The 26,359-nt window shown below is 42.5% G+C and overlaps 2 protein-coding genes across 8 annotated transcripts in view; one reads left to right on the plus strand and one right to left on the minus strand.

Annotated features, from left to right (window-relative positions):
- Positions 1-5,615, minus strand: part of GABRB1 (gamma-aminobutyric acid type A receptor subunit beta1) — a 129,554-nt gene extending 123,939 nt beyond the window's left edge. For 4 of the 5 annotated variants that reach the window (XR_010616599.1, XM_065697863.1, XM_065697884.1 and 1 more), the window contains exons 1-3: positions 5,409-5,615; positions 5,235-5,326; positions 5,083-5,150 (exon numbers count right to left, since the gene is read on the minus strand). Coding sequence is in view for 3 of the 5 variants with exons in the window: in XM_065697863.1 (XP_065553935.1) it covers positions 5,083-5,150; positions 5,235-5,326; positions 5,409-5,494 (246 nt within the window). In the remaining 2 variants the exon portion in view is untranslated. Of the gene's footprint in view, positions 1-5,082; positions 5,156-5,234; positions 5,327-5,408 lie in introns of those variants that run through there. The other variant, XM_065697869.1, reaches the window with a different exon arrangement.
- Positions 5,616-23,155: 17,540 nt separating this feature from the next.
- LOC136007385 (gamma-aminobutyric acid receptor subunit alpha-4) overlaps positions 23,156-26,359 on the plus strand; it is a 39,047-nt gene continuing 35,843 nt past the window's right edge. For all 3 annotated transcript variants that reach the window (XM_065665278.1, XM_065665279.1, XM_065665280.1), the window contains exons 1-2: positions 23,156-23,400; positions 23,491-23,609. In XM_065665278.1, coding sequence (XP_065521350.1) covers positions 23,318-23,400; positions 23,491-23,609 — 202 coding nt within the window. In that variant the 5' untranslated portion in view covers positions 23,156-23,317. The remainder of the gene's footprint in view (positions 23,401-23,490; positions 23,610-26,359) is intronic.

The following is a 26,359-nucleotide window of genomic DNA, read 5'->3' on the forward strand; positions in this document are numbered from 1 at the left end:
ATTATTACTTTATAAAATAGAAAAATTTGGCTATGAAGTTAGACCAGGTTGCTCACAGCTTGATCTAGTCAGGTCTTGCAGACCACCAAGGATGGAGACTGTAGAGCCTCCCTGGGCATTCTGCTTCTCTCCTGTACACAGAACCTAGATGTCATCTAGCAAGTCCTAAATAGAGATAACCAGCTCCCTCAGCCTACTGGCTGTGCTCCTGTTCATGCAGCTGTGGATGCAGACGTTCTTCTTTATTACTGTTTATACAACCCAACAAAAGTCTAATCCTCATGTGGTGCGAAAACACAGGTTTGCTCATCATTTTTCCACACTTGCAGAACTGTTCACTACCCAAACTGAACAAAGAAAGATGCTCTGAACTAACTAATATAGGCAAGCCTTCAGACATGGAACTGTTTGTAAGTCTATAAAGTAACATATCTGTAAACTTCTAGTATACCAGAAAACACATTTCTCTTGGATTCAACCTGTAATGTAAGCCAGTGTTTCAGCAGCAGGCCTGGGAGCAGCCCTGAAGCAAGAAAAAAGGGAAAAAGAGAAATACTATATTGCTTCCAGGTAAAGATAAACAGGTGTAGTAGAAAAAGGTCTCTGATAACATAGGCAGTGGAGCTTTAAGCACTGTGGGAGAAATTTCATTCTCCAAACCAATAATAATCTGCAGTCATGAGAGAGTAAAGGATCAAATGTGACATGCAACTCTACTCTGTGCTTCAAACACGACTTCATCATTCAGCATAAGCCATGGTGTCAAAGATGCACCAGAAGATAATGGCTGTCTCTATGTCCAATTTCTTATATATAATCATATGGGCTAGAAGGATTGAGACACAATCTGAGAGGGTGGTGTCATGTGAAATGGACAAAAAAAAAATCTATGCAGCTTGTTTAATTATTTGTTTTCTCAAAAGGACACAGAAAGTAAGTGCCTTAAGCTAAACTAAATTTTTTCTGGTGCAAAAAGATGTTATTCAACAGGTTGGGATGTTGGCAGCATATAAGAAACTACTTAAGGAGAGATCTTGAGAACCAGCTAGTGAGTTTTAAACAGTAGGCAACAGATGAGATCCTGCTTCTCTGCAAGATTTGTGACTTATTTGTGAGATCAGATAAATGTAAGAGCCTTGAGTAAAAGTGAATTGGGGTGCACAGAAACAGAAGAATTGTATATTCTGTGTTTTCTTTACCCTCTTTTTTGCTGGGACACAAAGCTTTCAATGTGCTATCATACAAAACAAGTGTACATCATCAGCGTAATCAGTATGGTAGGTTAGGAACACTGTTTCCACTCTACAATAACGGGCTTTTTGAAAAAAAAAAAAAAAAAAAAAAAGTGGTGTCTCTTTCAATTGCATTTTAAGAGGTTTTTTATCGTGTACCCTAGTTTTCAAAATTTTAGAACATGTACAGCTATCTTTTCCCTAGTATGAAGGTTTGACCACCTGCTCAGGAGGAGCATTTTAAAGAAAATTATCTCATGTACTGCATGTGTATTTTCTTTGCAGAGTCCAGCTACTTCTTGACTGTTTCCTAGTAGATGCACCAATATGCTATTTGTTTGCTTGCCCTGAAGCTTGGCAGTAGTTACCATGAATCATGCTTTTTCATGAATCATGAATATTCTTTATTCTTGATGCACAAGCAGCGCCTTCTGTTAACCACGTAAAGGTATCAGAGTAAACCAGATAATTCACATCACAGCAGCTTAATAGTTGTAGCATGGTTCTTAATGAACTCTCTATATTCACGTAAATGTCTGATACACTTCTAAAGAAACCTGTCCTGGATGAAAGGTAGCTGAACAACCATTAACTAAGACAAAGCAAAGGGTCATTTTGTATTTTTGGAAGTGAATGCTTGCAGTCAGTGTAGTAAGAATGTGAATATCTCAAGGGAACAGATTAAAATTTATGGTATTCAGAAGAAAGTACAGTAAGAACCAGGCAACGGTCATTAGGGCTTTTACATTCTACTTCTGCTGCTTGTTTGATGTCTGACAAGCTCTTCAGCTTATTACCTGCAAAAAATCAATATATGACAATATATCTGATGCCAAATGGGAGAGTTACAATAATGAGAGCTTCAAATAATCCTTCTGTAAAAGTTGCTATAGCCACTCACTACAGTATTATTGAACTAACAGGCAGCTATAAAACAATACAGTTTGAAGAGCTGGACAGATGAGGGCCAAGTACTCAGGAGCAATAACAGAAAGGTTGACTTCAAGGCTGTGCAAGTCTTGATTCATTTATTAGTAAAGTATTTCACAACATTTAACTATATTTGAAGAAGCCACTACAACCAGACAAGCTGCATGAGCAGTTATTACTGATGGTGTTCACAGAATTCACAATAGCTCTGCTGTCTATACTTCAACTGGATTTACTCATGGAGATCAGCCTGTTGACTTGGCAGACATCCTACATTACAAATTCTCAGCTAATACACCAAAGAGGTACACCTCCTTCATAGGCTAGGTGTATTATATATATATATATGTGTGTGTGTGTGTGTGTGTGTATAATTATTTTAATCTTTGCTCTTGTTTAAGTACTGAGATGTGAGTAGAAAATTTAATCCTGCCTCTGGGTACCAGGAATTGGAATAGCTGCCTCTGTCATTCTGGAAATAAGGTTCCATGTGCCTGAGGAGAGCCTAGGGATAAGACAACTCCCTCCAATACTGCTCGGGCAAGACTTAACAGAGCTCTGGTGGAGTCCAACCAGACTCTCTTGCCAGGAGGAGCTCCCAGTATGAAGGTGTTGCTCTCTCTGCTCATGTTACAAGTTCCTTCAGCAGCAAAACTGCCCCATAGATAACAGAAGCTATAAACCAGCATCTTTTTGTAGACATTTCTGGCTCTGACGCCACAGAATGGTAGCTTTTACTAAACAAAAAGTAATCTACAAGCCAGTAGTTTAAAATGAAAGGAGAGAAGGTGAATGATTCACAGGTTGCTGCAACATTAAGCATCTCAAGGCTGTGATTCTCAGAAAAAAAAAAAAAAAAAAGTCAGAATAAAGCATTATTTTACTAGGTAGAAATTTTTTTCTTAAGATGAGATATTAGTCCCCCCATTTCTGCAAAGACATGAAATTACTGTTTGTTGTCCAAAAGACTATGTAACAGTCTTTAGCAACACAATAAAGACCATGCAACAAAAAACATGCTAGACATGGGTATGTACAGCTAAGCACCTGCAATATAGGAAAGCTCCTTTCAGACTGATTCAGAATGTTTTTTCAATTGCCTGTACCTGGGAATAGTTGCTTTGTTCCACTGTGAGAGATGTGACATTTTATGAAAAGAAAATGTATTTTTTGACCAGTCTTAGTCAAGCTGCCCCTTGCAAGCAGAGATTAGCCAAATAATCCAGCTAGCATGTAAATTCCCTTGATTAAAACCCATAAAGTTCAAATTACAGTTTCCAAGGGGCTGTGAAAGCACTGGAATGGAGGAGGGATTTGCATGCTGGATCCATCAAAGATTAGCAGAAATGCTGTGAGCTGGTGCAATGCAGTTAATGCCCCGCAGTGACATTGCCATTGGAAACTCCCACACCCATTTTCCTCCAAATTAACAGTGTTTCAGGTGTTGAGACTTTACAAGGTAAGTTCTGGACATTTCAGGGTAGGTATTTTTGCAATAGTGTTTCCTGTGTTTGGCTTTCCCAGGGTGTACCACTTTGTAGAAGCAGCAATCCCATTACAGGGTGGCAGAAACTGGTTGGAGTTGGAAGAGGTTTGCTCTTCGACTGTTCTGACAAGGTCTAATGTTCTGTTTTCTCTGCCTCATATGCACAGTCCCTACCATGTGCCTCCCTGAAAGCACAATACAGTAACAAGAACTCCAGGAGCTGAAACTTAAAAAATGTTGTCTTGTGTGGTATTAACACTCTGCAGAGCCTGGTGTGCTACAGTAGTGTGACAAATCTCCTTTCCTCCCCATCCTGCCAAGCATATTCATAAGCAAATATATCAGTTACACACAAACAGGAACTGTATATAGATAACAAACAGAAAAAAAAAAAAAGGATGGGAACAACCTCTGATGAGATTGTTTTAATGACAACTAATATACCATGGAAAAATCCCCACTCCAGGGTAAATTACTTTGTATGGGCAAGTATCACTTCTTTCTGAGTGAAATAAAGTGATCGGGATGGAAATGTAAGGTTTCTAGCTTCTTTTAACTAACTTTTAACTAAACAGGTGTTCCCCTCATGAGACCAAACGTAAGAGAGTGAGAGAAAAACACCCATGGTGCATTCTAATTCAAGATGATTTTGTAAATATTCAAACATGTACCAGATTTATTTTTTGTTTGTTTGTTTTCTTCTGGGAAAAGGCTGTCAAACGAGGCAAACACTATACAGATATATTTTTGCTCTTTAAGCTTGCATGTCTGTTAGCATTCCCTCCAGCAGCAGAACTGGCATCAAATGCAGCTAGATTTCACACCTGTAGCTAGGAGACTTTTCTGATTTTGACAGCTGGATAGGCAACAACCTCATGGACTTAATCTGCAGTGTTGGGGTTTTTTCCTTCTACAAGAAAGAGTATTTTCTAGAAGCTTTTTCTTCTTTTTTTTTTTGCACCTTTTACTCAACACCGCTAGTTTGCGAAGTGTCAAACTCTTTAAATCATTTAACAGGAAGAAAAGCACATCTGTCCATCTGCTCATACAGCTCAAGAAACTCCAGCATTTCTGAAGACAGCTGTGGACTACACAAAGGGCAAACCACTGCTAGCAGCACCTAAACCTCAGACCTGCAGCAGGTATTTTGATCAGGAAGGCAGGGAGCGCTTCTGGAGTGCCCATTCAGGCATGCAAACATTATCTCAACAATTCAACTAACTTTTCCTAGCAACCGCTCTGTGCTTGGCTATGTCACGGTGGCCGCTGCCGCTCGGTGCTCGCTTCCCCTCCGCAGCCGGTCCCCGCTGGACTGTGCTGCGGGCGCGGCTGGGCGCACCCACGGGGGCGCTCACCGCAGGGGCGGGGAGGGGCGGCGCGGCCGACAGGCGGCGCTGTGGCGCGGCGGGCTCCGCCGCTGCGGGCAGCACTTACCATGTTGACTTCGGAGACCACGTCGATGCTGGCGATCTCTATCCGCATGCCCACATCCACGGGCGGACCTGCGGGGGGAGCGGGAGGCGCCGTTAGGCGGAGGGACGCGCTCGGGGGTCTGTGTGGGGGTCTGGGCAGCGCGGGCGCCTCACCTCCGAAGTCGGGCCGGAGGCGGATGTCGTAGCCCTGAAGCAGCCTGTCCACCGTCTCCTTCACGTAGGACATGTTGCTGGGCCCGTCGGCGCTGGCGGAAGGAGCACAGGCAGGTGAGGGAGGCGGCTGGGCAACCCCATGCCCGCGCCCCTCCGCGGCCCGGCGGCACTCACCTGCGCGCCGCGCACGCCACAGCCAGTACCAGCGGCAGCAACAGGGTGCACGAGCCATCCCGCCGCGCCGCCGTCGCGCACCCCATCTCGGTTCCGGCCCCGCCGCCGCCGCCTTACGGGGGAAGAGCCGCGGACTGCAACTTGGCGCGGAGCGGAGCAACAATTCCTTACTGCAGGACGCATGCGCGGAGCGGAGCGCACCGCTGCCCGCCACTGACCGTGTGTGGTGACACCGGCGGGATCGGGCCCGAGCGGGCGCTGAGGGCAGGGCCGCAGCGGGCAGCGAAGCTGAGGGGCTGGCCGGGCTGGCCGGGAGTCCCCGGGGCAGCCACTGCCGCAAGGGCCCGAACTTCTCCTCAAGCGAAAATGATCATTGAGGACACTTCTCTGTGAAAATTCACACATGGGCTCTGATGTTAACGATAATGTGACGGGGAATTGGCAAAGTGGAAAGCAATTTCACGTTTTGATGCTTTGTCCAGCTCTGAAGGCTTAACGGCGCATCCCTCCATCCATCAAACGTCCATTCATTAACACACCGACCTGAGCGCTGCTGCTTGAGCAGGTTTGTCTCTGCGGCAGCCCCACAAATACCTGCTGTGGCACATGCAGGGGACAGCAACAGATTTTTTAGTTGCTGTTTTATAACCAAAGTAGTTGATCTTGCGTTCAAAAGGGGACTTTTTTATTTTAAAGACTAGGAATTGGTGCCCTAATGTAGCTTGACCTCATGTTTCCCATGACTGACTCCTCTGAGCAGTACACCCTGACTGTCTGGGGCCCCTTGAGCCATTTATGACTTTGCTGGTGCTGGTCTGTTTCCCAGCACAGTAGCTCAGCACAGGTAACATTTATCCCTTTAAAATTCAACGCATCTCATCTGTGCTATACACTCCTGAGTGCAGTGACCTTGGGATATATATTTGATGGTTTTGAGGCTCCTACAGTGTCATGCAGACTTCTGGGGGTGCTTTTGTGATTGAAATACCCCATGATATTTGAAAAGTGCAGGAGTATTGAAATAGATAGTTTGTGACACAAATTCTAATGATAATTTTTATCATTTTAACAATGCATGTTTCTGCGCAGATTTGTTCCTTTTGGAGAAGGAGCACATTCCTACAGGAGTCTTTCAACCTAACAGCTACTTCCCGTAACCATGATAGTACAAGTTTATAAAAAGAATTATTTTATTGATGTTTTATAGCAGTGTAATAAATATTTTCAGTTGGTTTGAGGACTTTTATAGTGAACAAATCTTTGATTTCTTCCTATTTTAGTCCTTAGTTGCTGACAAATGTGATCTCCCAGCTCAACTAATGGTACTTCAGCATTGCTGTTTAGGAAGAGTTTTTAAAATTTGCTAATCATGATTAGCATATTTTAATAGTCTTCAATTATAATATGGTATAGCACTTAAGAAAGCATAGCCATGATAAAGTTACCAGGCTCCTCTGAAGCACAGGATTAGAATATTCCATGGGGTGAGAGTTCCTTTTGGGTTTTAGTGGCATGCAGCATTATATCATGTAGGTAATTCTAATTTTGTCATAATCCATGTGAAAATCAGATATGCCTGTGTGGAATGGAGACTGCTGCCATGGCTTGCCAAAATGTGTCTTAAGGCATAATTGCAAGGGTTTATTCTATATGAATTCATCATTCTCTGTACATTTCAGGGTAGCTTTGGTTTGGACTATGTATAGTCTTGTCCCTGGTGCATTTCCGGAGCTTGTCATCTGATTGGAAGAGGCATGAGCTAAACCTGCCCTGGAGGTCTCCTGCTCTTCAGGATGCTTCAGCCCAACATATGTACTTTCACAGAGGGTGAGGATGTTCTCCTCAGCAAACAGGTTCTTCTGAGAGCTCTACCAGCTGTGCTGTCCTGTCTTCTGCAGACCAGTGTCAAGCTTCCTCCACTGAGCATCCTAAAAATATGGTTACTGAGCCATAACTGTTTCCCCAAAGTGGCACACTGTGGAAATCCAACTCCATTTTGTTCAGCTTGAGCACTAGGGAGATCTGGGCTCTAACATAACCTAGGGTCTTGAAACAGCAAGTATCCTGCTGTGTCGAGACAAATACTGTAAAGGTCCCTCAGTAGCTGCGGCTTGGAAACAAAGAGATTTACATGGTACTGTAGTAACCCCAGAAAGGAGGAGCTGCATGACATTACACTGCTACAGCAGGGGTGGTAAGGCTCCTTTTTGCTCCGTTGGATGGGTGGTGGAAACATGTCTGGGACCTGTCTTCTGTTGCTTCTAGGACTAAAAAAGATAACTTATTACCAGCAGGGCTTCCACTTTCCCATGTGTTACCAACTAAAATGCTCAGTATTTTTATCTGAAGTTCAAGAACTTCAAGTTCTGCTTTCTTTGCAGAAGATCTGTTTATAGGAAAATATAGCATACTTTTCCAGGCCACCAATGCAGAAGAATCTTGTCATAATTTCGATAAAAATACTCCTTGCAACACAATTCTTTCTTTGGCAGCTCTTTAACAACCCCTTTTACAAAGAACAGGTGATGTCCAAAATGAGTGACCATGGCAGAAGCAAACTTCCAAAGCCATAATATTACCACCATTACGCATAAACATTCTCTAAAAGCTTTTACAGTTGGTGAAGACAACTGGTGGTGTGATTTACAAATGTGGTTCGAACTGCAGTTTCTTCTGCAGTCAATAAACTTGATTAAAAATAGAGCAGTGTGTCTTTCCATCCACTCCAGTGGTGTTTGCTCACTCTCTCAGGCTGAATGAAACCTGATGGGTACCCAGCATGACTTTTAGGCATGTTGGGACTTGCTAAGCACCCCAGAATTTAGGCACATAAGTAGATGTGCTGTTTTGTACTTTTGGGTGTCAGGCTGCTTTGTGCCTAAAAGCCTAGAAGGTTAATCTGGACGCTTTTGCCACTAGTTCACAGTATTTTTAAAGACAACCAGACACTGTGGTGGCTTCAATTTTTTGCTCTTACTCTCTTTTCTTGTGTTTATTTTCTTACATATCTTATTCAGTAGTCTCTCTTCTTGAAAACATTGCTAATGATCATGCCAAATTCTTTTCCCACTCATTTCTATGCTGGGTTTAGTATTTATAGGGTCTATGAGATAGGCATATATCTTATTACTAGGATTATAAAAATATTTTTTCTGGGCTGTCTTAGGGAAGTCAGACCTTTTGGGTTGAGAATATTTTCATCTTGATTAAACATTTATAAGAACTAGGAAACTAAAACAATTGAAATCCACTGGTTCTAACATAGTAGACGTGACTTCATTTTTCCTTTTTTTTTTTTTTCATACTCTGAGGTGTGTCAAATGCTTACTAGAAGCAAGGCATATAATACAGTCTCAAAGCATGATGCATAAACCATCCTGGACCAGTTCCATATTAATTTTTCACCTTCATTATGCATAAACTTTCTGGAGGGAACCTTATTTTCTTACACAAAGAAATGTTTCCAGTTTATTAAAGATCTTTTTCACAGTGCTCATTTTCATTTTGAATCAGAAAGTGCACAGAGTACAAGGATAATGTCCTGCCCAGACAATACTGAATGATTAAAAAGAAAGCAAGATCACTTAAAAAAAAAGAAGGGGGGGGGGGGGGAGGGGAATTATTCCTGTTTTCCATTGGATAGGATCTGTAGGAAGGAAGGCAACAAATTTAATGAAGCTAGGGGGAAAAATGCGAAAGTGGTGACTGCAAACTTTCTCTAGTGATACTTGTCCTTTCTTAGAGTGGGGGAAGGTATGTCTTTGTTATTATGCTTAGAGAAGGAGAGCTGTGTGCCTCACACTGTGCACTTTGTATGTGGAGGGGATGACTGAAAAGGCTGATACTTGTATTACTGACTGCTTTGAGTAATTTGAAATAGAGACTTGCAGACCCAGGATACTCCTAATCTAAGTGTCCAACTGTAATTGCAGTTTTCCAGTCACTAGGGAAAACTACTGTAGGAGCAGGTACCCCAGCCACAGGCCAGGAGCAGGACTGGGGTAAAGTGTGAAAGCAGCATCATTATTTAGTGAAATTCCATTACAGTGTAAGAGTGTGCACAGATAATAGAACAGGAAACCAGGCTTGGGATCTTTGGATTACTTGTTGTCAGGTATCTGGGCCCCACTGGTTTCTTGGCTGTGTGAGTTTTTATACTGCATGCACCCCAGGAAATATAAGAAAGGAGAATTAGGATGGCTGTATATTTTTTCTTACTTGGCAATGAGCAGGTGATAATTTGCAATAACCATACTGATATGATATATTTGAAATTTTAGATCAAATTTTCAAATTTTTAAAAATTAAGGTAAATGATTTGGGTTTGAAAGCTATGAAATGAAACCTAGGAACTGTGAAATGACTACCCGTGCAGGTAAAAACCCAACCCTGTTAGTATTTATACTTAGAGAAAAGAGGCAGGTAAAGAAATAGGTAGCATATTTCATCTGCTTAGTGATGATGGTATTGTTTTATACCTACAGTAATCCCTTGACTCAGACACAGCTTGTGAGCAGTCTTCTTGGATGGCAGCAAATGGCAAGTTGGAGATACTTATAGTGTGCTTATGGGCTTTCAGCACACTGGGCAAGCTGCAAAAGCGATTGAGAGAGCTGTGGAGCAACACACTGAATGTGTGCTTTGTCGTGGGATCTGTAGGCAGCATGATGCTGTCCCACACTCAGATCACCTTATCTTCCCAGCCATTTTGCTTTCCATCAGGTTTCTCAGTAAGCCTTGGCACCCTCACCCTTCCTGCAGGAAATAAAAAAGGTACACTTCAAAACTCATGCCCTTGTGCCCCATTTTTATCCTTCTTTTTTATGCTGTCAATTAAGATCTTAGTGCAGGTTCTAATTTCTTTCAAGAGCCTGTAAACCACTTAGGACAGTGCTTTTAAAGAATTAACTGTAAATATCAAAACTGTGAGTTGAAGTTATCACCTTTAATAATCAAAGTGAGAAGAGAATATATGATAAGAGCTATGGGATTCTTTTTGTCCTATAATATCCGCAGCCAGAATAATTTAGTGAGTCTGTAATCATGTCAGATAGACATCTGTAACACTCATTTGAAATCCCTTTTTTTATCTCCCAGCCTTGTGTCTACACCACTTACCCAACATCCTTTCTTAACATTACAGAATTTGCTACCTCTCAAGGCATGTGAGTCCAGCACTGCATGACTAATGACAGCCCCCAGCAGTAGATTCTCTTTGCCCCCCTCCTCACTACCTGCAGGAAGCAGCTTTGCTGATCTGAGTTCTTCAACCCAGGTATGGGAGACTCACAAGCTCCTTCTCCCTCTGATGCTAGCTCAAGAGGTTAAAGATTAAGGTCTTTGTGACAGATGATTGTCAAAAAGACAATCCTGGCTTTAGAGAACAAACCATCCAGAATCAGTTAGGAAGACATTCAACAAGTGTTGGGATAGACATGAAGAAGGTGAAGGCAGCATTTAGTTTGCACGCATTTATATAGACGCATATTAACTACAAGGATTCTGTAGTCTTACATGTTGCTGAAAAAATGAAGGCAGTTGTAGACAGCACTGCAGAGGCTACTTTTAAGGAGTTATTTTAAGAACAGAGACATGAAGTGTGATATTGTTATGATTCCCATTAAAAGATATTTCAGGTATTTCCTTTTATATAGTTTTTAACAACTCAGGTTTGTCCGTGCTGGTGGGATGTCAGAAGCAGGATAGAAAGAGTTAATACCTGATGTATTATTGTGTAGAAATTAAGCCAAATATACCTTTCCATTGCAAGCAGCTCCCTTGATTTGAACAGGCTGATGCCTACCATTGCAAATTGTGTATGTATTTACAGGATTGAGACCTTTGCTTCTATGCTTTTTAGACCTGGTCCTGTCTTTATTTGTGTGTTTGTTTGGTTTGGGGTTTTTTTGGCATACGAAATGAAATACTGTTACTAGAATGGCCCAGAAATTATTTTTCTGATAAATGGAGTTCATTTTCTGCAGCCTTGCCTTTTCATTATTTTCTGAAGCAGCTCACTGCAAAACCCTATTTAAATTGTCAGGTTAAATAAGTCCTTTTAAAAGTAGTGACTAGAGAAATATGAGTAGTATGCTCATACTCAGAAGTATTTTACCACACTGAGCCACTAGAATGCAATGTGTCTCTTTGTCCCATTTCAGTGAAGGGATGCACTTGCTACGTACACTTAAAAATCTGTGAGTCAAAGAAGAGCCTAGCTTGTTTGCTTCTAGCAACAGAGAAAGAATGGCTGAATTCAGTCACAAAAGCAACTTTTCTGGGTATATTTTCATATAAGCGTGTTGATCAAGGCATTCCATCGTCAGGAAGAAGAAGGAAAATGCTCAATCCAAATGAACTTTTCTTTGAGAAAAGATAGATTTCTGCATTATTTACTCTCAAGAAATTTAGAATTGAGATACTTCTTTCAAAGCCCTGAGCAACCTGATCTAGCTTTGAGGTTAGTGCAACTCAGAGCTGGAGTGGAACTCAGCTCTGCAGTTGAGCAGGAGGTAGGCTAGATAACATCCCCTTCCAATTTTAAGTATTTTGTGATCTTGTTACTCTAAAGGGTGGTAACATCACTTTCTGCCCCTACTTATGATTTGCATTTCTTCCATGGAGACTGTAATTTACAGTAGCCCCTGCTTATATGCTGTGTTACATTGCTGGGGAGATTGAAGATCCTAATTAGTTTTTCCTCAAAGCTAGTTTTGGATCAAGTTTTGGGATTTGACTTAAGTCTGATTTGGGATAAAAACTGGTGCTGAATGGGAGCCTTTCCCATTGGCAGGTACTTCCAGTTTTAAAATTATATCAAACTGAAAGTATCCTCAGTGCATTGGAGATGCAGCTTCCAAATCACATATTCCTCAAAGAGCCAGGTTCATTAAGAAAAGAAACAGATGTTTTGGTTAAGATTGGGTAGTATTTGTTTTTTAAGAGGTTATGACTGTATATGGTGTTTTTTAAGAGGTTATGCCTGTTTATGGTGAGGCCCTAAAGAGAAAAATCTAGAACAGAGCCAAGAAGGGTCATCGCATATAGAAATGGTTCTTTATCCTCTGGTTGCATCTGCCTTAGGAAAGGTAGGCATATTGTATTTCCACTCATTATCAAGGTTGTCTGCTGCCTCCAGGGACAAAGGTGACAAGGAGGAAATTTTGCATTGTATTTCAAGAATATGTTTGCAAAATATTTCATCTCTCACATTTAAAAGTGATTATTACAAAAACAAGCAAAATATAACAACTGCCAGACTGAAAATTTCCAGGCCGATTTCTTTGCTGATGGCAATTTCCTCTGGAATTCTGTTGAGTAGATTTACAGCCATGAAAATGACAGCCTTAGATATATATCACCATGTATAGTCATACCTACACTGGGAGAAAACAAAGTGGGCATGATTTTAACAAATTGAATAGTCCTACACAACAGCTGCTTGCACACTCCTTTCTTGTCTCAAGAGCACATTTGAAGAGTGAGATGGATGTTTCTTGCTTGCTGAAATAAAGAGCACATGGTGAATCTCTTCAGCTGGGAGTCACTTTGTCAACAGGGAGGTGTAAGACAAGAAGTAATTTTACTTATCTCTTTAGCTGATGCAGGGCTGCAGGTCTAAAATCCATGATTTATATATGTTGTGTGGGCTGGCAGCAAGTCACTGAAAGCAGTCCATAAACTGAGAAATAGATTGCGCCCTATCATTTGTGCTGTTTTTAGATAGTTGAAGAAGAGCCCTAAAATAAAGGCTAAAATAAGTGCAAATATAAGAATTGGAAGAGAAAGAAATCGAACACAGAGAAAGATAACTGGTAAATACATGAGGTAGAGATAGAGGTTCCTCAGCCAGATCACAAAACTGGGATGCTACTAGTTTTTTAGCCCCTGTCGGTACCTCTTGCCACTGCAGTGACACAGGGGCACAGAGGCTGTCTTGGAGATGACTACTCTTGAGAGGCCAGCAGGAGGGATTGTTGAACAGCAGGGGGTATTGGTTTATTCACTGTTAAGGCACTTTGGAAAAGACCGAACTGTTTGTGGCTGCCTTCAAACCCACCTCAGAGGGCAAAACCATCTTGCCTCCTCTTTTAGGGCAATCAGCAGAACTAGAAAGCTCAGGAAGCAGTAAAAGGTGAAATAAAGAATGAGGGAGTATCCTCTTGCTCCCCTTGGCAGCTGCAAGCATTTATGTGGTTAGTAGTATTAGCTTCAGATATTTTCTAATACCAGCTCTGGGCAGAAGTGAAAGAGGTAGAAAGAAGATTTAGTTTCATGGGCAGAAGAGGCCAAAAGAAGAAATATAAAAAATATACTTGATTTTATAATTTGGAAGCATTTCCCTGCCATCTTGCCAAGTGTCTCCTTAAGTGACTTGTTCCTTGGATTAGAGAGTTTCTCTCCTTTCACCTAGCACATTAGGGCTTAACTTTTACTTCTGCTTCTGGACATTATCAAGGTTTTAATTTAAAGGAGTCTGCAAAATGTGTTTCAGTATTGTCTCTGTGTTAGACCAGTCTGAGGGGCCAGCCACAAGAGTGGTAGCCAAGTCAAATTCCTGTCCATCCCCCTTTGATGAATGCAAAATATCACATGCCTGTCTGAATGTGGTGAGGAATTAGAACATAATAGGACTTAAAAAAACCAAACCACAACAATGAGGCTATAAGAAAACAAAATATAAATATAGAGAAAACCCCAAGAAAGTCCCAGTCAGGAACTTAGAGTGAAAAATGCTTTCTGGTTCTGATCCAGAATCCCTGGATTGAGTGGCAGGTTTTTAGTTTACTTCAGTGAGCTTTGGAAGAGGACATAAATGACCCTGGTGTCTAAATTGTACATAAGTCAGGGTAGATTTGTACTTTATCTTTTTGGGCTGTGAGCTGAACCATGCGGCAGGGAAAAGAGCATGTATTCCTCTGGAGTAATAAGACAGGGAAGGCACAGATGTTTTTCCACAAGATAAGAAAGAGCACTTGTGAGTGCAGACCTCATCCATCCTGTTAAAACCATTCATCTTGTGAAGTCTGCCTCCTGGAATCGTGTATTTGTCTCTGTAAAATATTCAGCTTCCTTTTTGTCCCCTGGGTTTTCCACCATTCATTTTCACCATCAGCAGTGGAAGTCCTTCATTTCTTGTGTTTAAATGGGCTAAGAGGTCAAAGAGGTGACTATGGAGGCCTGTGCATTAGAGAGTGTATTGGCTAAGGAGGGTTTATTTCTCAGATAGCATTAATCTCATGTACTCTGATGCCTGTGTCCAGCAGAGAAATGTTTAGAAAGCTGATTATGTATTAAATGTCCAAAATGAGACACAAAATCAACAACATGTCTAAGCTAACAAGGACATGAGTATTGGTTAAATACTGACCTATTTGATAGTATTAGTAATTATATACTCTACATTTTTAAGGCACTGTGTGCATTTGAACTAATAAATACCTTCAAATATCCCTGCATCATATGTAAGTCTCCACTAAAATTTACGAAACAGCACACAGAGGTCTGGAGATCAAAGTTTTAAATGTAGATTTGGGCATTTGACCTCCAGAAGATCTGAGTCATGCTTACATGTAAAAGCCTTCATATATGTTCATGCACTTAGTATTAGCTACACTTGTTGAGAAGATTAGACCTAAACGACTTATCCAAAGTCACAGAAATCAGTGGTGGAGCTGAGAAAGGAATTGAAGAGTATATCTTCTGTCAAGGTAAAAAGCAACTGAGATATAAAACTATTTCTCTTTTTAAGTCTGTTATGCTTTGTGAATATTTTAATTGGAATAATGAATTTATTTTATTTCATGCTATACTTGAAAAATTCAGTCTAGTACAGAAGACAGGAGATTGTCTTATGCACTATGATTGTAGCTGCACTAGATTAACCTGGATACATGGTGTATCCAGACTAGCACCCTCTGTGACTGTGGCCAGGAGGTTGTATTTCTATTGCAAAATACTTAGGGCTTGACACTGTATAACAATTATCTGTTGATCCATACACTTAGGTGAAAGCAAAAGGGTATTGTACTGCATCAGTTATACTTCTTTCACTTGGTATAAGAATTCATTAAAAATACTCCAAGAAGATTGAAAAGGGTAAGGATCTCCTCAGAGGTCTTGAGCTAACAGATCACACTTTGAGGCTGGCTGTGCTTTCAGCAGGAGCTTGGACCAATGACTTCTAAAAGTTCCTTCCAAGCTGAATCACACCCCACAGTTTCCCTTTGATGAAACCATTTGGTGGGAAGGGAAGAGACTATAAAGTGGAGAGCATGAACAGGGTGAGAGGAGAGCTAGCTCCCTGTATAGCTGTAGAAAGGGATTATCTTCTTGCTTACCACCAAAGACATAGGGCCCCTGCTCGGTTATCACTTGTAAGATGCCTCTCTGGGTATGTAGTGAAGGAGATCTAGGAACTAGTTATTAACAGTGGTTAACAACATATCTTGCCAAATGGTCTCAGCTTCCATTGCTGTCAGTGGGACGGAACAGGGCACTATGCTTCCAAGCAGTTCTCAGCTCCTTGCAAATGATATTTAGGTATGCCTTAAATTACTTGATGAAATGCTAAAGTACCATCAGATGCTTCTTTATTTTCTTTTTCCACCTGCTCATATTGTCAGTGTTTTCTGGGCCTGATGCTTCTTTATTAATGCCTGTAAGACAAAACCAGCCCCTTGTGCTGCCCGCTGCTGCTACAGCACCCTTTCCTCTCTGTAGACCATACGAAAATTCCCCACAGTAGCTTTCTGAGATGTAATGCCACTCCATCCAACAACCACCAGATGGTAATGAAGAGCAGACTGCTTGTAAAGACAAAATTTGCCACTGTGATTATACACTTACTCCACAAAAGACACACAACCAGAGTGTACAAGTACAGATCTGAATGCCAATTTGTTGAGCTGTTTACAGACCCCGGGCTGCTGCAAAAGTCTGCTTGGCACCTCTATTTGCATATAAAATAAGTCTGATTGGTTTTATCCTGAAATGTTTTAAAAGGAATATTTTCTACATAACACATAAATGCTGATATTAATATTTAATACAGAGATGTTATCATTATAAAGAAGGTTTTTGACTACATTTGGTGTACAACTATACAAGCTATGCCTTGTAAGAATGTAGATGCAGAACACCTTTAGGTAACTGGATGCCTTGCTCCTTCTGGAGCCCTAGTATTTCTTAAATGTCATGATATAAAGGATATATCTCTCCCAAGGTAGTGAGGAAGGTCTCTCTGTTCATGTGTGTGCTTGACACCAGCAAAGAGAGCAGTGGTGCGAAGTGAACCAGATCAAAGCCAAGTGTCTCTTCCTAACTGAACATCACTGTGAGTGCAGAGGTGGTGCTGAGCATGTCTCACCAATCCCCCCAGCACAGCAATATGAGGTTAGAGCTGCGTAAACAAAGCCTCCTCAGTACTGCTAGCCCCACACTTTTGAGAATCAACAGTCAAACCCACAGGGGTCATGAAATTCAGAACTCTCAGTTTTGCTTAGCTGCCTGCATGATATTGGGTTCTGTATGCAGTACCTTGTAAAATCAATTGTTCAGGATTTTCCTCCTCCGCTGTACAATCCATAGACTTTCCAATTCTTACTCTCCTTCTTTTAGAGAAAAATAAAGTTCCTCCTGCCTTTGAAAGACCTGGGCAAGCCAAGCACCATGAAAGCAGGCAGAAAATCACTGGAGCTGATACCAACGGCTTCAGTGTGCTTTGGGAGCCAGACCTATGGCTCCCATGACATATTTAACTCATTCTGCAGGCATCTGCCCATGACTCCTATACTTCTGGGATTAACAGACATGTAATGATCGGGAACATGAAGCCTTCCAGGGAGGCAGTTTGTTGGTACTTCTGCTCTCTTGTTCCCTCTGGGAGCAGGGGCCAGCAGTGGGATGCAGCTGTCTTCAAATGAGGTGGCAGAGCAGGAGGCTGTGCCTGAAATTAGGAACCTGAGGGAGACCACAAATGGGAACACCCAGCCTTCCTCCCTCCTCCTTCTGAGCCACAGCAGCCCCCACAAACTGCCCCTGCCTCAGCCCCCTGCCTTTCTCTCCACCTTGCTGGCTCCTCTGAAAGCTGCAGGTGGTTTGCTACTGTTGCTCAAAGACAGCCAAAGGTTTTGATACATTTTGCATTAAACTTGGGAGCCTGATAGGGGAAGGCAGGGTACAAGGTCACTGGCTTCCCAGATTCCTCCTCAAAGCCCCAGCTTCCATGTCCTTCACCTCAATGAAACAGAAATAGCCTTGTAGTGCTTCTAGAAAAAATCTCTATTTCCCCCCTGCATGAAGAGATTTTATAGTATTTTCCTGGGGATGCCCATTTTAGAGACAGAAATCAGGAGATCTGCTTTATTTCCCACTCTGCTACCAAGGAAGCGCCTGTGATCTGCCCTGATGGCTCTTGCATCCCAACAAGCCTCCTGCTGCAGGTGTGACGTGGGTCAGTGATGTGCCTGATTATATGAGTGTGTGTACTAGAGAAGTGGTAGAGTTAGATGAGAAATGAAACATGGAGACATACGAATTCTCTATGGCTTTCTTGCTAAAAACAGTTTTTGCCCCAGACTGGCAGTTTCTGCAGTGAGTGCTTCCACAAACATGTTTCCGTTGCAGTGTGTCAAGGGCCCCTTAAATATGAAGCTCACAGTTTACCTCCTTAAACATCCATGTGTCAATCACTAGAAGAATCCACATGAATCCTATTGCAATCAGTAATAGCAATATGTATGTGTGTGCATGTATATATATTTGGTACTCAAAGGATTTTCTAGTCTTATTTCAAGCAATCAATGACATGTGTGTTAAAATAACCATGGTACTGTAGGACAGTCTTGTAAATACCATATGTCAGAGGAAAAAATACACAGATAAATGCATGTCGGCTTCAGTTCCTGCAGTTTCGTAGGAGTTCCAGACATGCAAGTGAAGCAAAGCTGGGCCAGCTTTAGGTTCAGTTTTACACAGAGCTTATGCTGAGCTTTGAACTGACAGCTAAGGGGGTGATTAGAGAGTAGATCTGGGAAACAGCAGCCTGGAATTAAACTCCTGTTGGGCTGTAAATTTCTTATGTGGTGTTACGGTGTTGTATTGCCACTTCAGCTTTTTGCATGAGTTCCCAGCAAACCAGAAATAATAGTACTATTCTTGCATTCAGTCCTTAGTCTATCTATCTAGTCTGTAAGCTCTTGAAGGAAGGAAGTGCGTTTGGTAACATATTTGCTTCAGTGAATGCAATTGCATCCTGGAGGTAACTACTTTGTAATCAGATACTGAAATAAGAAGCTGGAAAGAAAACTACTGGAACTACAGTGGGAGGGGAAAGCTGGACTGGAAGAAGAGTCAGAAAGAGCTTAAGCATTTATCTTACTGCTCCCAGAGAGACTGCAATCAGTAGATCAAAATCTATGCTCCTTAAACATAAGCACATTGCTAGAGGTTCAGTCAAGGCCCACAGTATCCTGGCATCCTCACTGATGCAGCTCTTCCCTGAACAGGTAGTTCAGGCTTCTTCTGAGCTCCAGATCAAAGTCTTGATAAAGCCAGTGGCAGGTGTGGTGGTTTTTAATAGGTTCCCACCATTCTTTATTGCATGTGGATGCAGGAAGGGAGCAAAAGACCCCATGCACCCTTGAGGGGCTGCAAGGAAGGGAATGAAAGACCTATTTAGCTGTTCAGAAAAGGTATTCATATATTTTCTTGGTCATCTACCCAAAATAGGATTGAGGTATACATTTTCCAAAGAATGAATATTCAACCCCTGACCTTTAAAAAGGATATATGTGAAGACAAGCCATCTAATCAGGACTCCAGGAAATTCTGTTCATATGGGCAGAAACCGTAAAGAGTCCAAGAAATCGACGACTTAGCTAGTCACATAAAGAAACATTATTAGATGCTTGGCAGTGACCCCAGTTTTATCTTCCCTTTTCTAAGTGTTAGAGGCCTTTAACTATGCAATATATAATTGGGCATTAAAGATTTTCCTAGTCTTTTCCATCTACACTTGGCTAACTTCATGAATTTGGTGCTAGGAGTAACTTGGGTGAAAATCAGCTGAATAATGAAATGTGCTGGGGAAAAGGATGTAACATGTAATTTACCCATATAAACTGTAATGTTGGTGGACCCTATAGTTTACAAAAAAAACCTGGAAAAGTTAGATAATGCCTTCCACAAGAAAGGTACCAACTTCCTTCTTTTGCCTTAATCTGAAGGTAAAGTGGAAATGGGAAGAATGATGAAAAAAATTCTGCTTCTTTGTGTGTTGTGATAAATAAAAAATGATTGAGCTATCCTTGAAAATCCATAGCTTTGGATAAAACTGCTTTTGAGGCACGGCCAGAATGTCTGCTTCATCAAAAATCATTAGGAGGATACACCAGCATAGGGGCAATAAAAAAAAAAATAAATTAGAAAATCTATTTAAGGTATTCAAGTGTTTTCTGAGCATATGGAGCTGGGCAAAAATAGTCCCCATCTTACAATAGTTCACGATGGGTGAGATTTCTTCAGAGAAATCTTGAAAGAATTGGTGGTAAAAGCTGGAGAAGCTGAGAAACTGCTGAATTCAGCAAACATTTTTAGGGACCATCAATCCAGCCTGTGACCACTAAATCCTTCTTAGAGTCATCAGGCTCTTTTAGAGATATGTTATAACCCAGAAATTCTTTGAAGTGATCAAAGGCCAATGAAGCGGTATATTTATAGTCAGCATGTATCTGCTGGTGACACAGAAGCACCCTGGGAGTTTCTGTATATGTCCATGCTATGAATACATTACAAAAGAAGCAGAATATCTCTTAAAATGTAATTCCAAAAAATGTTGAAATTAGCCAGGGCAATGCACACGTCAGAATGTATAAACAAGTAGAGGTGATATACCTGGCTTTCAGGACTGGTAACTGCTTTTTTGAACTGGTTTATGCTTCCTTCAATCTTAGTTTTGTAAAAGTTTGAGCAATATACAAATGACACAGCTTTTCAGGATGATAATCTCTGGTTTTGGTATTAATCTTACAGAGTTCTTGATAGTCTGGATCTAAGGGAGATATTAACCATTGACAAATTTGAGAAGTGTTTAAATTCATTTTCTAGAGTTAGAAAAAGTGATTTCTCACTTAGTTTTAGCACTTGCAGGGAGTAAATGCACACAGATGGAACCTGGACCCTACACCAATACAAAGTCAGGGAGGGTGTGACAGAGGGGCACTATGTCTACCTTTTCTCGTAAAAAACAATACAAGCATCTTCTTAGGTAACCTGATGTTACCTTTACTGATGTACCTGCACTGAAGAGACAAGAGGTATCAATAATATTCTTCTAAAGAATCCAGGAATCATTCAAGCACCAGCTCAGTTCCTAAAATTGCTGGAAGGGGGCTGAGTGAGTTTATCTGATTTCTACCTGTAGCAGAGCTAATGGGTCTATGACATCCATGTTCCTTTTGACTCCAGGCATGGATTTGAGAGGAGCTCAAGTAATAACACACGACATGCATGTGGGGAGATCATTACTGCTGAACACCCCCAACTTTTCTATTTCATTTTGTGCAGGTTTCTATACATATGCAGAAGGTAACAAAACAACCTACACCGAAAGGTGTCTCTGGCTCTGCCAGAGTGCTGTTGGCTTTCTTCCACAGCAGCTGTCAGAAGTGGCAGTTCTATAGAGCCACGGTTTGCTCTGTGTCTGTGAGTAGCCAGCAGGATTCTTCCCAGTTCTCACTTGCCATTTATTCCCCGTGCTTTAGTTATGTGAGTTTCGCTTCTGCCAGCAAAATTTTTCTGAGGTATCCCTAGATCAGATAACCTCACTTAGAAGTATTTTCAATGTTCTGCAATGAGGCATTACTCTTTTTCTTGAAAGGGACAGAAGGACTCTTAGAACTGGAGGACAGTATTGCATTGGCATAGTCCATGCTATAGCAGAAGACTGGTCCAGAAAAACAAATTACATCATGTTATAGAAGATCAAAAGTGGCTGATTAACCCAGGCAAACTTATCTGATGTGGTGAAATTAGACTCCTGAAGAGCCGCTGATCCATCCTGCTTTCGCTCCTGATCAGACTGCTAATGGAGCCAGGGCAGTAGTGTCTCGCTGGCATGCTGGTTTTCACCTGTGTGTGGAGTTAAAGAGGTTGCTCACAGAGCCTTATCACAAAAGCTGAAGTGACCTTGGTGTGATGTCCTACCATCTGCATTGTGCAGGCTTGCAAGTAGTGCATGGACTGTGGATGCTGTCCTTAGACAGACTGCCTGCTCCATGAGGTTTTAGCAGAGCATTTATCATTCTAGTAAGGCAGCTGGGAGATGAGGATCCTGTCAAAACCTCAGGAAGCAGACTAGTAATCTGCAGAGGCCTTAACAGGGCTTTTAAAATTGGATGCAGAACTTACTGCATAGACAGAGTTTTTGAAAGATAAACAGCATCAGCAAGCTAAATGGATTTCAAGCACAGCTTTGACTGTTTTTCAAAGGAATCAGCAAAGGTCACCCTAGCTGGAACAAGCTCTGAAGTACTTCAAGTGTACAGTAGTTTTGGAGATAATCAGGCATTTTCATGCTTGAAGATACTGTAGCAAGTAATGAATAAAGCCTTTCTGTGTCAGCATTGACAGTACTGTACTCTTGGAGTCAATTACAATACCAGCTGTATGTGTTCCCGCACGATGAACTTCACCATCCTCGTTAAAACTGATGTGCACATTGATTTCCAACCCTAAACAATTGTACCTACAGCACTCTCAATCAGAAAAGTAAGTTGTTTACTGCTAATACCTATAGCGTATGGGATGCCCCCCCTTCTCCTCCTTTTTCCCTCTCTTCCCTGCTCCACCCAACCATCCCAACAGCTGTGACAGACTAGGAACACTTCTGTAACTGTTGCAGAATCCCTTGGACCTTGCATAATGGAAATTATTTGGGTCACCAAATCTTGTTTCCTAATTATAGGAATGAAAAAAAAAAAAAAAAAAAAAGAAGATATATAATGTGAAACCATTCCCTTATTCTGGCATTTTAGCTTTTAGAAACCTGGGATAACCTACTCATTCCCATCCATTTTGGGTGCGCTGTGTTTTAACCTTCAAGTTGGGAGCTCCCTCTCCCCTCTTCAAATCCTTTTCCTCTTCTCTCCTTCCTCCTCTTATTCCCCCTCCCTCTCCTCTTCCTTTTCTCTCCCTTTCCCTCTCCTCTCCTTCCCTCTCTTTATCGTCTCTTCTCCCTGTCCTCTCCCTATCTTCTTTCCCTTTCCCTCTCTCTCTCCCTCTTCCTCTCCTCTCCCTTCTCCCTCCCCTTTCCTTTTCTTCCCCTCTCTTCTCCCCGTTCTTTCCCTCTCCTTTTCCTTTTCTCCCTTTCCCTTTTTCATTCCCTCTCCCTTTCCTCTTCCTTCTCTCTTTCCCTGTCCCCTCCCTCTGCCCGCAGCTCCTCTCACACCGAGAAGCACAGGGACCCTCCTGCTCCCGAGCCCCTCTCGCTGGGGCATCAATCGCGTCCCCTCCCTGGTGCTATCCCCCCATCTCGGGGAGCAGACATGACGGGCGCAAACGAAGACGCGTCCTTCGCGGTCACCGCGCCGCCAGCAGCCCCCGGACGGGCGGGTCTTGCGCCCCGGAGGGCGCCCTCCGCCACGGGGCGGAGCGCTGGTCCACAGGCGGGGCGGAGCGGAGCCGAGCCGGGGGGTGCGGCGGGCACGGGCGCCTGTTGCCCCGAGAGAGTTAACGGAGCGGGGAAACGCGCCTCTCCTCCGCCCGTGCCGGGCGCCTGGCAACCGGGGCGCCGCGCATGTAGGGCCGCCGGGGGCTGCCACCGCCCACCCCCACCGGGCCCCCGCGTCCCCTTCCCCGCCCCGGACAAGGCGTTTAACGTGCCCAGGCGTGAAGTATGGCATGCAAAGATGGTTTCTGCCAAGGAGCCAGCCATCGCCATGTCCTCGGGTCTCTCCATCGCCTTCCTGCACTACCTGTGCCTGGCGACGTGGTGAGTACCCCGGGCAGCGGCGGGGGGCCCGGGGCGGCCGATACTGGGGTCCCGACTGCTCCGTTCACCCGCTCCCTCTTTGCCTCGCAGTCTCACCGGGCCGCCAGGGCAGATCAAAAAAGAGGAGAAATTGTGGCCGGAGAATTTCACCAGCATCCTGAACAGCCTCCTGGATGGCTATGACAACCGGCTGCGACCGGGATTCGGGGGTACGGTGGCGGTGCGGTGCCGGCGGAGGGGCGGGTTGCGCCTGGCAGGGTCGGGGGGGTGCAGCACTCGCCACTCGTACCGATCCATTGCCGACCGAAATCGTGTGTGTCGCCTCCCCTGTCCCGTTCCCCTTTTCGCAGCCTGCGGGCAGGGAAGGGCCGGCAGCGAGACAGCTCCTGGCCCCGAAGGCGCGGGGGGAGGCTGAGCAGCCCCGGCTGTGGGGGCCGCGCAGGGGCGGTCCCGGCCTCAGCCCCCACTCCGCTGTGCTGCCCACAGCCCGGGCTCGGGCGGCTACGGTTGCTGCGCTGGGGGATAGGAAAGCCCTGGAGCCGGTGCGCGTTGGCTTGACGGAGATGGAGGGACCTGTCTAACATCCCAGTTCTTCTGGTTCTTGGCAGTTTTGATCCCTGAATGCCACCGGCAGGGTCCTAGTAGAAACAAATGTACTTTTATCAGCCTAAAAGGTCAGGTCTTTGATGGGTTCTGTTCCACTAGTTAGGAAAAAACCGAGGTCAGGTGCCTGAACACACCGATCTTTACCGCAGTTGCTCGGATTCTTTGATTTAGAAGTAGTAAACCTGATTGCTGTATTAGGAGTCTTGAGTTTGCCTTCAGCTATGCTCTGCATGCGGGGCGGGGGGGTGTGTTGAGCCCCTTTCATGCCCCAGGCTGTAAAGATGCAGTTTTGTGCTGCTGAAGAAGCAGCCAGACTTGAAGTTCTTTATTGGGTTTGATGTTGCTGTGTAGAGACTTGAAACTAAAAGTCATTAAGATTTAGACAAAATAAAAGTTTATTTTCTAATCTGTAATGGAGATATTAAACATGCAGAAATAAAAGTGGGTTTTAGGGGGGGAGGTTGTTTTTTTTTTTTTTTTTTTGTTTTAGTTTTGGGTTGTTTTTTTTTTGGTTTGTTTTTTAAGATTTAAACAAATGCTACAGCCCTTCTTATGATGCATGAAGTGTCTTATAGTTTTATAGACTGCTTCCTATGCAGGACTGAATGAGATCCTTGTGTAGGTTTATGCTGCTATATACTTTCTTCCTCCTCTGGAAGTACCTTCTTCATACACGTGATCCATCTACACTGTCATGTGTGCCAACACGTTCCCCCATGCCATATACAGTTCTCGCATGCATGATCGTGATTGTTAAAGGACAACACCTGACACTGGTGATCACCTTCTTTATTATTTTGAGTGTATAGAATGAGGCCTTCTAGAAGTTAGCTAACACTTTAAGTGAGAAGCAAGCTAAATTTATTAGCACCCAGAGGAATCATTGGGAACTGGTAGCCTTTTGCAATTTAGTCTCTGTGAAGAGGTTACAGACACTTCTGCAAGCGTACAAGAGATGTGCTATGTTTGGCATTATTTTAGGTTGAATGCCAACTAATTAGTCATCTAGCAAAGATGCTTTATGAGCATTATCAGATTTCCAAAATTAAACAACTACTAAATATGTAATATGATTTACAGTTTATGTTGATTTTTATTTTAATACAGTTGTTCTTTGCAGGATATTTTGCAAGAGAAGATCTTTTTCACAAGAAGTATTGCAGGCTTTCAGCAAAATGCTAACAAGGAGAAAAAGTTCATTATATCTCCTTGAACTTTCATAACGAGAATATTGAAGTAAATGGTAGAGGAACGGAAAAAAAAAAATCAGATTTCAGCCTGGGAAAAACAATTCTGGGTGAATATCTCACAAAATTGATATTTTGTTTTTTCTGGCTTCTTCCACTCATCTTTGAGTTTATAACTGCTAAGTAAAACGTGGGGCAAAAATGCTTTGTTTTTGAAAATGATGCTTGCCTCGCTAACTCTTTACCACAAAAGTTACCTTCACCTGATTTGTCAAGAACAACTTTTAAAGAAAGCAAACCAAAATCAACCAAAGAAAGACATTTCTGCAATTGGTCAGATTTGATTTTTTGGCATAACTCAAGAGTAATGACTATGGATTGGTAATCAAAATATGCACTATCCAAATCGAGTTTTCCCGTTTTTTTTCCTGATAAATCTTCATGACAAATGGGACTTATATCTTAGAAGTGGGTCACTCAGTAGTTTACAGTATAGGAAACAAAATATCAGAGGAGATGGGAATATTTAAAAGTGGAAAGTGTAGTGTGTTTTGATAATGTTAAAACTGCATCACTTTCTGATGAACAGCAGAATATTTATTTTTGTTTTATTCTTGAGGCTGATTCACCATCTAGTTTTCACGTGGCTCGAAATGAAACGAAGGTTTTATTTTAAGAACAAAAGGCTGCATAGAGGTCTGACTGATGCTGATTTTAAACTTCAAATTAATGAAAACATTTCCAATTCTGGCGCAAATGATGTTTAAAATCAGACTTGGGGAAGTAGCCAAATTCTGAATTTTGCTGGCATCTTACAGAGTTTCTACAAATAATAATTCATGAAGGTTTTTTGCATGCAGAGTGAAGTAGAAGACTTTGGAAGATTTTGGAGATTTCCTACAACTGAATCCAAATTCACCATGCAATCGTGAATTGGCACCATTTTGGGTAGTTACTGAAGAGAAGTTGAATCACCTGAGCATGCTTACAAATATGGAAATGGCCTCTCGGGAGGGTTTTGAACCTCAGCAGAAGCTTGTCTTAGTACTTTTCGTGCAGAAGCATGGCATATATTGAGGGTTAATAGAAGAATGGAGTTCTCTGTGTCCTTGGATTGACACCTTGCATTACAAACTCACTTTATGGACTTAAGAAAACCTGAGAAC

Source organism: Lathamus discolor, chromosome 1, assembly GCF_037157495.1.
Source record: "Lathamus discolor isolate bLatDis1 chromosome 1, bLatDis1.hap1, whole genome shotgun sequence".
NCBI lineage: Eukaryota > Metazoa > Chordata > Aves > Psittaciformes > Psittacidae > Lathamus > Lathamus discolor.